We start from the raw sequence: 12,961 nt of genomic DNA on the forward strand, positions 1-12,961 counted from the left end.
AAGCGTGTTGGTGCATGCTTGTAATCTCAGAACCAGGTAAGTGGAGACAGGCGGATCCCTGAGGCTTGCTGATTGGCCAACCCAACCTACCCTGTTGGGAAAGGGTAGGGAAAGACCTTGTCTCAAACAAATGATGCAGTATCTAGGCCTCACGGCCCCTGGCTTCCATACACATATGCGCGCACACACACACACACACACACACACACACACACGCACGCACGCACCCACATAATAACAGAAGGCCTATAAGTATGAGAGCTGAAACACTGATTCATGGTGATCATGAAGATATTGACATGGAAAAGAGGAAGGCAAAAAAAAGAGTGAAAAGAGCTAGGAGAAGCTGGGGAGATCAGGGAGTATCGGAGAGTTTGGGGGGGGTCAGCCCTTGGCCAGTAAACCTGCATCCTATCCCCTCTTCTGTCGAGGCCCCAGAAAACAGTGGCAAGCAGAAAGGAAAGTCACCAAAGGACAGCGCGAGGGTCACTGTCCTGGACGCTACATGGCAGGGCTTTGCAGGTGCAACTGCTCGGGGGAATTGCTTTATCTAGGAGAGTTTGCCAGGCTGGCTTTGCCAAGTACCGTGAACCATCTGCTGGGCACAGAAGTGCTTTGCCAATCAGAGTCCCAAGATAACATGGTACTTATTAAAATGAGACTATATCTAATAAGAAACAGACAAAATGTTCAATTTGGCTGATTTTTTTTTTCTTCTGAATCCCCGGTAGTTGACTTATTGAAGAACATCAAAGTAATGACATCATTTTTCAGAACACACACACACACACACACACAAAATGTATGTATGTCTTGTAGACTCAGCTTTGAAGCCAAATCCTTTTCATAAGTTGGAAATAAGTGAATATCTGAGATAGGAATCTTAGAAATATAATAAAATTATCCTATTATGAAAAATTTTCATTGTGGAGGTCAGAAATAAATAATTTTTTTTTTTAAAAAGGGATTCACTGGTGTTTCAGTTATACCAAATCACACACACCTTTTGCTTTGCTTCAATAATTTTTGCCTCTAAATCAGCCGGAATTATCTTCCCCCTATAATTATTATGAAAAGAGAGAAATTAAAATAAAGAATCAACAAGATTACACAAGGAAAAAAACTCCTTTTTCATCAGCAGCAAAAAAGTTTTGTAATTGGATATTTTCAACAGACCATTAGCAGCTTGGCACACTGTACTGAGCCAGTCCTTAAGCACAATGAAACAAATTTAACAGACGAGCACATTTAATACATCAAGAACCTAAAGCTCCCTTCACCCTGCCTACCTTTCATTGCACTTTATCAGGATCACGTTGTCGGTTCCAAAGCCAAGCGCAGCCCCAGCTTTCTTTATGGAATAGTGACTCTACAAGGAATGGAGGCCTGAGGTTAGAAGTTACATCGTCCCTTGGAAAACACCACACTCCGAAAGCCAGAGTCCCCCACTCACATGTTCTGAGGTGAAGAGGACCAGTTTGGGCACGGCCGCCATGCCTTTGGTCTTAACTTCCGGAAAGTATTTGTAGCGAGCCGCCATGATGCTGTACATGTTAGATATGGCTCCTCCTGTCAACATGCAGACAGAGCAAAAGGTTGTTGTTGGGGGCGGGGGCTCTGCTGAGCTCTTGACACAAAGTGTGAGCTGATATTTCGAGACGTCAGGAAGGGAAAGGGCAGCATTCCAAAAGCTTCTCTGGCCTCCTTACTCCTAAGGACTTCCCTCTGGACCCTTTGCCCTGAGGCTTGAGGTGGTTGCTTATTTCCAAAGCTATGCAGCCCATTTTGCTGGAGATGATTCAATGCCTTCCCAAAGCCTATAGAACCAAAGAGGCTGTGGTAGCGGCTGCAAAGACATGGTAAATCACCGCCTCCCAGCTTCCGTCTAGTGTGTAATCTTTCTACTGAACAAAGCTGAATAAGCTCGCTGAGTTCAGAAAGACAGAGAAAGAGAATAATGGAGCTTGCAGAAAGAGTCCATCTCTTGGTTACCAGCCTGGATACTCTCTTTGGAGAATAGCCCAGCTGAGTTTGGGAGTCTAGGAGAGGTCTAAGCTTATTTAAACAGACACCAAACTCGCCCATGTCCCTCTAAATAAAGATACAAAAAGAAAGGAGGTAACTCAGTATAGCCAACATAAACTAGTCACTTTTGCCTTAGTTCCCTGAGAATGAAATAGACAAATTTGTGGTCTGCTTGAACTGCCTGGACAAGTGTATTCTTATTTCTTCTTTTCCCCTAAATGCAATCACACTGCCTCTAGCACCAGCTATAACTGCTTCTTACCCCAAGAATAGCAGTCTTTAAAGATTTTTATAGTATCTACTTTGAGTTAGAGGCTAAAGTTGATACAATATTTGGGCTGAAGTCAGTTAATTGATGGTCTGAGTCACTGATCCCTAGTTCTGCTGTTGTCAGAACAGCAGCTCTTAACATGACCCAGACACAGCCTGGGTTAGTTAGTTCATAGGGTGGTAGCATTCTTGGCAGCCTTCTTCCTGACAAAGACGGGGAGGCAGAGGTGAAGGTCAGCGACCGTAACCTAAGCATATATGCAAATGTTGTAATGACACCAACTAATCTCTGTAATTGACATTTGTTAGCTGTCTTAATAAAGAATAGCAGGATCTACATGGGCAGTGTTGAGGGCAATCAGTTACAGGTAAGAAACCCACCGGGAGAAAATATCCCATCGCCATCTTTACTTGACCATCCAACGATCTCCCTCATCTTCTTCAGTGTTATCTGTTCCATGAGAACAAACACGGGTGCAATTTCATACGTGAACCTGGAGCAGCGACGAAAGAAAGAAGGAACGGAAAGAAATAAGCCTTTATTTGACAAACACAGTTCAGCAGTTGTAGTTGGGCACCAAAAATGGATACTCAAAAATCCCTAAAATGATTTGTTTCCTGAAACTACACGTCCGCCAGTCCTGAGGTGTGAAAAAGCAGCCTGGGCCACCAAGAGAGGTGGTGGAAAGTCTGCTGTGAACTATTTCACCAGCAAAAGAGGGCCTCGCCTGTCTCAGGTCTGGTTCACCCAGAGGCAAGGACTCACCAGGACAATTTGAAACACTGCATTTTAGCTTCTACTTACAATCGGTTCAACCATCTTTTTTTTTTTTTTTTTTAGAAGGACTGTCAGTTTCATGCTTATAGGCAGGGCTAAAGTCTATCTTTCAGAAACAATGTAAACATCCGAAAGCTGACTCTGAACATAATTGGGAATATTGACCCGTGTTTTAAAGATCTTAATGTAATTATCTGCGTGTTCTTTCTTCTAATAATCCCTAAGGAATACTATGTATCTATAACTCTCTGGAGTCAATATCTGTCAAAAATAATTAGAAGTGATGATTTTCTAATTACAAATTATAAATAATAAGAGGACAGTCAACTTGCATGCATATCTGGCTCTGAGCATCAGCTACTCTGGCAGGTTTCATGTGTCTCCCAACAAACAGATGCAAATGAAGCAAGCCATGTTCTTTCTAAAAGAAGTTCAAAGCAGCATCACTGTACGGTAGGACAGCCATTGCAGCGAGATCGGATACTAAGCAGGGCCCAAGAGAAGTCAAGAAAGACCATCCACTGAGTCCAAAGACAGAATCTCTTTACTAAACTCTGAGGCTCTTTTTCTTGTTTTGCCTTAAATTTCTTAAGCTTTAGTGTCTATAGGCTGAGCCAAGACCATCCTAGCTGAAAAGAGATGCCTAGATGGACCCAGCCGAGTGATACAGAAGGCATTGTCATCATTTCGGGGTTTGGGGTTGAATGCCAATGCCAAAGACTAATGAGAATCTTGCTTAATGATTTAGAAAAGCTATTTCAAGAATGAGATAACCATTGCTTTACGTAAAACCACAGGTGAGGCCAATACGCTTTAATCAGGAAGGGGAAAAAAAAGCAGTCACATTAATCATGTGGCAATACAAGCAGACGAAGAAGACCCATGAGGATCCTGAGGATACGTCTGGTGGGAGGAGAAGAAGGATTTTTTTTTTTTCAAAAGGAACATGTCCATTCCTTGGAGGTCCCCTGAGATTTTGGAAGAAAGACCCTTGGAAGACTTGTGTTCAGTTACCATCACCTCTGGAGGTCACACTCATGCTTTGGCTGTGCTCTGAGCCCCATCACCGTAGCAACCAACACTCCCTCATGTCTGATGGCCTGATAAAGGAAGAAGAAGAGAAGGGTTCCTGGTTTAGCCTGAGATGCCGAGTGCAGCAAGAGGCAAGCTCATGGGTTGCATCTCCACATTACTGAGCAAATGTATTATCTACAGTTCCACAGCAGTTCCACAGTCGCAAATGTTGGGATGGCCAAAATGTTCACGTGGCAAAGAGGTCCTAGTGGTAGTTTGTGTGCCTGGATCTCACAATATCAAATAACAATAAGAAATATCTGTAGGTCAAGGAAAGGAACAGTGGAAACACACACCACAATACCAAAACTACCTGAAGGGACTGGATGAAAGCCGAGTTAGAAGCAAATCAGTATTAGACGCTCAGGTAGGAACTATATGAGTGTGTGAAACAAAAAACCACAGCTTGATGTGTGTTGCAGGATAGGATCAGCTTAGCCCTCACATTCCACGAATCAGTCTTCCTTGGCAAGGACCAGGAACTTGGCCCTTCCCTTCACGGCAAGAGTCTAGAACTCCATCAGGAGTCTAACTGGTCTCATGTGTTTCTGAGTCCTTATCTATGTTAGGTATGTGGTTCCCAAGCTTCCTTTCAGTTCTGTTCACCAGACACAGAGAGGCTGTTCTGTGCCTCACAGCCTCTATTTTCGGAGGAGACAGATGTGATGAGACAGTTCCCAAGCTTGAGATGGAAGCTACTAGGGTAAATCCAGCATTTGCTCCTGGACCTAGGTGCACCTTGTTTGAGGGTCTCTGGCTTTGACTGAGGGACCAGTTTTCTCACAGCTGCTACTATACTGACTCTCAAACTTAAGTCATTACATCCTTCCTCTCCTAGCAGCTGGGAGAAACCTTTTGGAAGAGAAGAGCTGTGTGTGCCTAGGACAAGTACACATTTGCAAAAGTTTCTCTGGATGCTTACTGGTCATGGCTGTTGATTCATAATCTGACAAATGGGCCAATGAGAAGTTTTGTTGCAGACACCTCTGACTCTGCCTATCCATTTTGGGTCATATTTCTGATTATAGTGAGAGGGGTTTTCCCGTAGCTGTATCTTTATGAAAGGCTTTGAAACTTACCCTAGATCAGTAACTCTTGACTTAATTGGACCACAGAGCCCTGTAGGAATCCTAGGAAGACTATAGCCCACTATCTCCAGGTAAAAGGCGTGGATATGCACATCATTTTGTGTGCAATTGTAAGAAACTCCTCCTTTTACAACCCGGACCGCAGGTTAGGAACCCCTTCCTTAAATGACAGGTAAAAGATGGAGGCAAGGGATCAAAGGTCAATGCAGATCCAGAAGAAACTGGTGGGGTGCTGAAGTCAAAGTTCATGATTACAGATCCGAGATCGGAAAAAGGACCTTGGGCTACAGCGTAAAAACAGGTTTGGAAGTAAGGATTTAAAAGAGCAGGATGGGGGGAAGCTGAGGGAGGACCCTGAATGGGGAGATAGGTCGGCTCCTTGACAGTTCACCTCACCTTGTCGGTGAGATGTACTCAGAATTAAAGTAAACGATTGTTAAGACGCTGTTGCTGTGATATTGCCGTCTGCCAGCCATTAACTGTATTGGCTGTCTTTTCCTTCACTAGTCTTTTCAGAGTGACAGATTTCTCTTTTAACTTCCTTACACATAATCACGGGGCTGGCTATGGCCGAACAATCACTATGGAAAGTGTCTTGTGTGGCTTCTGAGGTTCCTTAGCAGTAATGCTACCTTCCTGCTTACCCTGATTCCTTCCCTTCCTTTTTTTTTTTTTTTTCCTCAGCCCCTCACCAATCATGCCCTCTTGTTTCCCTGAGTTTTGAAACAGAAAGTAAGGGCTTGGACCCCAGCAGTAAGCATTGTAGCTGAGAGCTTCATGGTCTAATATGAACCAGAAAGGCACAAAGAAACCTGTGATTTTTGGTGTCTTTGAGGCTAAGGACTTTAATGAAAGACTCTTGCACGATGGCTGCTGTCATAATCCTTTTAGACTTCATCTCGCTACAGATGTGGCATGTTACATAAGAAAGATACTTAAGGGAAACTTGGGGAGATGTTCTTTTGTCCAGAGATGACAAGAGTTAGAAGCAAGAGCCAGAAGGCTCTGTGTGCCTACCTATCCTGGGGGTATGGGTGTCTTAGGATGTAGCCATTGTTAGATCTTCAGAACCTCTCAGTAGGGACATCATTGCCCCTGCTTTTCCTGAGGAAAACATAGAAGCTCAGAGGAACACTGAGATGTGTCAGATTTCAGTGGTTGGTTTCAGGGTCAGAAAAATGGGATCTCCAGGACAAATGGGGACTGATTGTGGCAGGCTCTGCTCTAACAGCTTGCCCTTTCATGTATGACGACTAAAAACTCCACAGGAAATATCTCCAGTGTAACTTCTATAAAAATAAAGCAATAGATGTGTGAGACCCTCAAGCTCACGGCGAAGGGGTAAGGCAGATCTTGCTGTTGAAATCACGCATTACATCGGGCGCTGTTGCTTACACAACTCGCATGCACAGTTGTTCTGGGTGGACTCGCTTTAGAAGACGAGAGGGGTACATGCCCAGAACAGCTACATAGCCACAGAGGTTTTGTTGTATCCTGCTTATTCCTTCCCTGGGGGAACAGCTCCCAGAACTGCATGCACAAGCTGATATAAAAGCATGGACATGAACGTTCTTTCTCTGCTAGCCAGTCAGAGGCCCTGCCCTGCCACCTGACCGAAGATACTGGATCATTCTTTGAAAGGACTTTTCAGAAGATGGTAATTACACTCTTTCACTAGTACTACCCAAACTCAATGGATGTGGGGTCGGGAGGGGGAGCAAATCAGTAGTTAAATCACAACTGGCCAGAATAAAACTGGCCAGTCCTTGCCAGTCCTGCCCAGGCTCACTTGGAATGGTGCTCCTAGCCGAAGAAGGAATTGTCACAAGGGAGCAAATGCTACCCGAGCACCTGCGACGCTGTCACATGCCATGATTTTCAAGGGCTCCTGGCTGAGGAGGCTGCCTAGAGAACAGTTATCACTTCCTCACACAACGCCTGTCTCCAGAGCTGACAGGAACTCTCTCACTATTTTAAATAACCTTCTCTATCGATCTGTTGGAATCGAATCATATTTTACAAATACCTCCTGTTCAGCGGAGAGGCAATTGCTATGTGTCATTTAGCTAGCTTGGCCTTGACCTCAGATGGCTGGGACATATTTTAGTGCCTCGTAGCTCAGCTGAGCTAAAGGAAGTGCAAAGGATTTTGTTTTTATTAATATAGACCAAAAGGGGGAAAAATCTATGAGAGTTTGCTGGTTCAAGAAAAGCTTCCCCCACCACTCCCTGACACAGGGTTTCTCTGTGTAGCCTTGGCTGCTCTGGACCCGCTTTGTAGACCATGTTGTCCTTGAACTTACAGAGAACCACCTGCCTCTCTGCCTTCTCAAGTGCTGGGATTACTGCACCCAGCTAAGAAAAGCTTTTAGGAGAAGACCTAGTCATAAATGGTTAAAAGGGGTGGACTCTTTTTATTCACCTTGATATTGGTGAATATCAATACACATTAGAAACTACAGCCAGAGGCCTGCAGAACACATATTTAAAGACTCAGTGAATGCAGTACCTATGTAACTATGGGTATGGGGGGGTAGTTCAGGGAAGATCAAACCTGTGGCCTTAAAGATGCTCATCGAGTGATCTATCACTGAGCCATATCCCCAACCCAGATTCACACACACACACACCCCTTACTGCTTTTCCCACTTACTTCCTAAATCGCTGGGTTAAATCAAAGACTGCATTTTCTAGTTTAAGTTTTTCCTTCCTGTTAGATGCTACAATTAAGCATTAGCATATTTTCTCCAAGTTATAATTAGTATGTTATGGTGTTTGACGATGTGCTTGACAATGATTAATATTTTATTTTACAAGTCATAATAAACTTTGCAAAGGGAGATGGGGGGTTGGGGAGGTCATGGATCAGTTGCTTCTCTGACCTGGACTCCTGTCTTTTGAAGTCTCAGTGATCCAACATGTACACACCATGCAGACGTCATGAGCAGGGAGTATGACAAAACCCCTTTCATTTTCTCATCAGCTGAATTTTTATGCCTTTTAGTACAAAAGGCCCTGCTTGCCCTATTTAGCTTTAAAGTTTTGTCTGAACTTCCAAATGTAGTTTTATTATTTTGGGTCACAGTGTTAGGCAGCCTTGGGGTGCACATGAGCCATTTTTAGCTTAAAGATGTCCTTTTGGCCTTGTGGCTGGCCACGGCTACCCTGAACTTGAACAACCAGCACCCTGTCTGCTCTCACGTAGTCTTTTTCACAACCCCACTCATTCACGTAAGTGTTTTCATAATCTACTTTGCCACAGACTTGAAGAGTGAGTGGGGGCCTGAATGCATGTTTAGCACGCTGTAGGCCTGGGTTTGGTCACTGGTGTGACAGAATAATTAAGAAATGACAAAAAACTAGCTTCTCAACATTGCAGCAGTGACAGATACCCCTGTGATTCCTCTGCAGTTATTATCAAATTATTGTAATAAATTTGCTTCATGAGTTTCCTTCAGATACTTTAATTGAATGCTCTACCATTGCCTGAATGTATTGATGGTGGCACAACACTGCAATTAATGTTGAGGGAAAGGATAATCATCCTTAAGCTATGATGAGCCTCCATATCTTGTGATGTATTCTTATCCCCAGAAATAACATATAAACATACAGAAATATCTTGGGAGATTGCTAAGACTATACAGGTTGTGCTTGGACCTTGAAAATCTTAGAATAAGTTTCTTACAAATTTAAAAGAGTCCAGAAATAAATTAAAGTATTGTCTACATAAGCAAGTCGAGGTTTTCAAAAAGCTCAGTTATTTTGACATGAATTCATGCTATATCGGCAGTAGGTAGATGTTGTAGAATTTTTAGTTAATCAGTTGATCAAACTGATTTGTGGCTAATAATAAGTTGACTAGGGAGGAAATGCAGCCTAGGTAAGTACCGATGTGTTTGGATGGGAAAGGAAACCAAAATCACAGCTGAAAGAACAACCTTTTAAGATGGACATTCAGGTCAGGCGCACTGGAGCATGCCTGAAATCCCAGTACTCGGGGAGGCAGAGGCAGGCAGATCTCTGTGAGTTTGAGGCTAGTCTGGTCTACAGAGTGAGTTCCAGGACGGCCAAGGCTGCACAGAGAAACCCTGTCTCGAAAAGGCCAAAAACCCAAACCCAACAAGCAAAAAAAAGTATACTCAGAGAAAGAAACAATCTGCTACACAATTTCACACAGAAATTTCAAAGCTAGTTACCATTTTTCATGAGCATGCTCTTATTACATTAGTCAAGAATAGTTTCTCACCTTGGGGCTACTGTAAAAGATTTTATGAGAAAAATGAACTATGGGAGAACAGAACCATTAGAGTTGAACTTTTTAACAAGTCATATACATCATGTATGCTTCTAGGAAAAGAATCCATGAGACTTACATATTGGTGTTGGCGGTTGATGTCAGCCATTCTCCGGCTAAACCAATGATGTCCAAACCAGTAGAAAGCTGGTTGAAGAATCGAGGGTGACCTAGAGAGGAAACAGGGAAGCAGTAAGGCAAAGCCAGACTTTTCAAGCTCTCTTCAGAGCAAAAGAGCTGCAGTCCATGGATGTGACTTCCATCCTGTGGTCTGACAGAGTTCTCCAAGAGTTCTGGAGGAGGATGATGAGGGAGACCAACAGCAGCGCCAACGATGCCCTCGGATGTCTGTGTTTCTAAGGCAGCATGCATTTAAATTAAAAAGTTGAAAATTGGGGCTGGAACAATGGCTCAGTGGTTAGGAACACTGGCTGTTCTTCCAGAGGTCACAGGTTCCATCTTTAGCACCCCCATGGTGGCTTATAACCATCTGTAACTTTATCCCAGATGAACTGACGCCCTCTTCTGGCTTCTGTGAATACTGCATGTTCGTGGTACACAGGCATATGCAAGCGTACCATATGCAGGCAAAACATTCATCCATATAAATTAATAAAATAAAAAAAACATACATGCAAATATTGAGGATCATAAACTGAACCATGATGTACAATATCTTATTTGTTGACTTTCAGCTGAGCTCGTCTGTCACACTTATTTATCTTCAGTTATGAGACATTTACCAGTGTGGTAAATGTTTGTGATCTTGGCACTTGTTGGGGGCAGAGGCAAGAGGACTGTGAGTTCAAGGCCAGCCTAGATTACAGAGTAAGACCCCGTCTTAACTCCCTACTGACGGATGTGGTAGTTCCTATTTTTTTTTAAATTTCCATTGCATCTTTTAGTTCAATATCCCAGAGATTTTAAGTGCCAAGTTGAGGGGCTGGAGAAATGGTTCAGTGGTTAAAGGTATCGTCTGCTCTTCCAAAGGACCCGGGTTCAATTCTCAGCACCCACATAGCCACTCACAACGCACATGAAATAAAATTTTTAAAAAGTATTTTTTTAAAAAAAAAGGCCAAGTTGAGATTGGATAATGAAGAAGAGGCTGTAGACCTCAGAGTTTTGTGGTTCAAACCCAGCCTGGGGGAAGTTTCCAGTCAGACCTGACGCAGAGACCAACTATCACTCTCTGGAGCTGAGCTGACCCGCATCTCCTCTAGGAGGAGGCAGACTGGTCCTCACTCAGTTACTGAGCACAGAAACATGTATATTCTGTGACTCAGAAGTTCTGTGCAGCCTGCGGTGTGCTAATTTATGGCTTTTGCCAAGTTTTTGCTAACTTGATGTTCACCAAAGACTCAACTCCCCATCAGCAGGCTTGGCTCAGCTGTCATGAGGGAATCACCACAACAGATTATCTAGGGAATGTGTGACACATAGAGGATGGTGTTGTGGAAATTTGCTGACTGCTATGTTTCTGGTAAAAACCGCCTTCGTCTGTGAATAACTGTCAGAGCTAGTGTTTGAATGGTCCTCATCTAATTCTCTTCCCTGAAAATGTTCTGGGTGATGGGGAGTCATTTTCCTTCAGGGACATGGCTGCAGGTGGGTGCCACCCTCAGGTAGAAGGCCCCACACCCAGGCATGTTCAGGCAACACTAATTGGACTTGGTAGATTATTTTAAAAAATTAAAAAGACAACATGAAGATAGGAGGGGGGGTGAGGGGAGCCACAGAGAGTGGGAGGGGGAGTTAGGGTGTATGTAATCAAGATACATTGTATACATGTATGAATTGTCAAATGATAAAAGTTGAAAGAAATACTTCCATTGAAATCCATTAAAGTATATAACCGTGCCCATTTGGCAACTGGGTTTTAAAAACCAGTTCTTTCATTCTGGGCTGATGCTGGGTTACAAATAAGCTCAATCACACTTTACCTGATACTGCAGTAAAGCCACCCCAGTGCGGCAGGACGCATGGACACAGACCAAGACTGACAGAAAGTGAAGTGGTCTGGCCGCTGAGGTAAAGCGCAGAATCCCCAAAGGCCATTTATCGGATGGCTGCGACCTCTGCCTCCAGAAGCCTCTAACAGAGCTCCCACTGAGCAGCAACCTCGTTCAGATGTCAGTTTTCTCTTCCGTCCCTCCCTCCCTCCCTTCTCATAATTTTCTCTCTTTTATACTTTTTTTCTAGATAGGTCTCGTTATATAGCCCAGACTATCCTCAAACTGGGGGTCTTCTTGATGTCACCTCTTAAGTACTGGCTTTCTCAGCAGGCCCCACCGGGTCCAAACCCAGATTCTGATTTTCATTCTGACAGACAGGACACTGAGCAATGCACAGTTTTATGTCAGGTAGGGAGAGAAAGCTGTTTCAAAGTAAGTTTTTCCAACAGGCAAACTGCAAGGAAGAAAGAGATGAAGGAAGAAGTCTATTGAATAAGATGTGTGTAAGCCAACCATGATGTGCAGGGACTCACCTGGGCCCTGACTCAAGAGAACTGAAACAGCTACAAAAGCACTTCTATATTCACGCAGCAATTGAATACTTCATAGTACTAAGAAATAGTTTTTAAAGCTAGAACACAGACATGATTTTTTTTATTTTTTATAGTGCATGACGGTGTCGATGCAATACTATTCTGTTTGGGACTTGCTCCCATACCATGCAGAGAAGGGGTCAGGGTGAAATGACGTCAGCAGGAGTCGGTGAGAGTTACAGCTGGGTGCCGGGTGCATGGGGTTCATTATACAATTCTACTTTGGTATCAATTCAAAATTTCCATAATGAGAAGTTAAAAAAAGGAACAAGCGCAGCAATCCGTTGAGTGGCTGCTCTGATTGAAGGCTGCCTGGTCTCTGCGACAGTTTCACAGAAAATCGGTACATGCTGGGCCCTTTGTTAATTCATAGGGCAATTTCAAATGCCACCATATCGCTTCCTAGGCTGTACCTGGAACATCATGTTTTCGTTATTAAAACTCAATTCATTATTTTGGCTGTTGACGCACGATGGATGGGTGTCAGGTTTAGTCTACCGTTTGAATGGATTCTCCAAATTGCAGGCCAGCAACCAGGAGCTGGCTTTTGACACGGCGGCAATGGGTGTCCTTCAGCCAGGGCTGACGCTGTGAAGGGCAGCAGGAAGTTCCACACAGTGTGGAAGATTCTGTACTCTGTAAATGCAGATGTCTGCCCTGGAAGCTGCTGTGCTGACCGGAAGTGTATGGCCTCAGACTATGCATCTCAGTGGCCTCACACAAGAAACTAATGATATGCTTTCTCTGACCACAGGCATGAGATGCTATCATGACAAAATTATGTGTTTTGTTTGAGAGACATTTTGTGCTTTAGCGGATGGGTGATGGGTAGATGGATAGATAGATAGATAGATAGATAGATAGATAGATAGATAGATAGAT

The 12,961-nt window shown here is 43.6% G+C and overlaps 1 protein-coding gene across 1 annotated transcript in view; it reads right to left on the reverse strand.

Annotated features, from left to right (window-relative positions):
- The window catches only part of Gad1 (glutamate decarboxylase 1), a 39,127-nt gene that overhangs the window by 12,900 nt on the left and 13,266 nt on the right, over window positions 1-12,961 (reverse strand). Inside the window, exons 6-10 of the mRNA XM_055600571.1 lie at window positions 9,611-9,701; window positions 2,677-2,789; window positions 1,454-1,569; window positions 1,290-1,369; window positions 1,004-1,058 (exon numbers count right to left, since the gene is read on the reverse strand). Coding sequence (XP_055456546.1) covers window positions 1,004-1,058; window positions 1,290-1,369; window positions 1,454-1,569; window positions 2,677-2,789; window positions 9,611-9,701 — 455 coding nt within the window. The remainder of the gene's footprint in view (window positions 1-1,003; window positions 1,059-1,289; window positions 1,370-1,453; window positions 1,570-2,676; window positions 2,790-9,610; window positions 9,702-12,961) is intronic.

Source organism: Psammomys obesus, unplaced genomic scaffold (genome assembly GCF_907164565.1).
Source record: "Psammomys obesus unplaced genomic scaffold, mPsaObe1.curated_primary_1811, whole genome shotgun sequence".
NCBI lineage: Eukaryota > Metazoa > Chordata > Mammalia > Rodentia > Muridae > Psammomys > Psammomys obesus.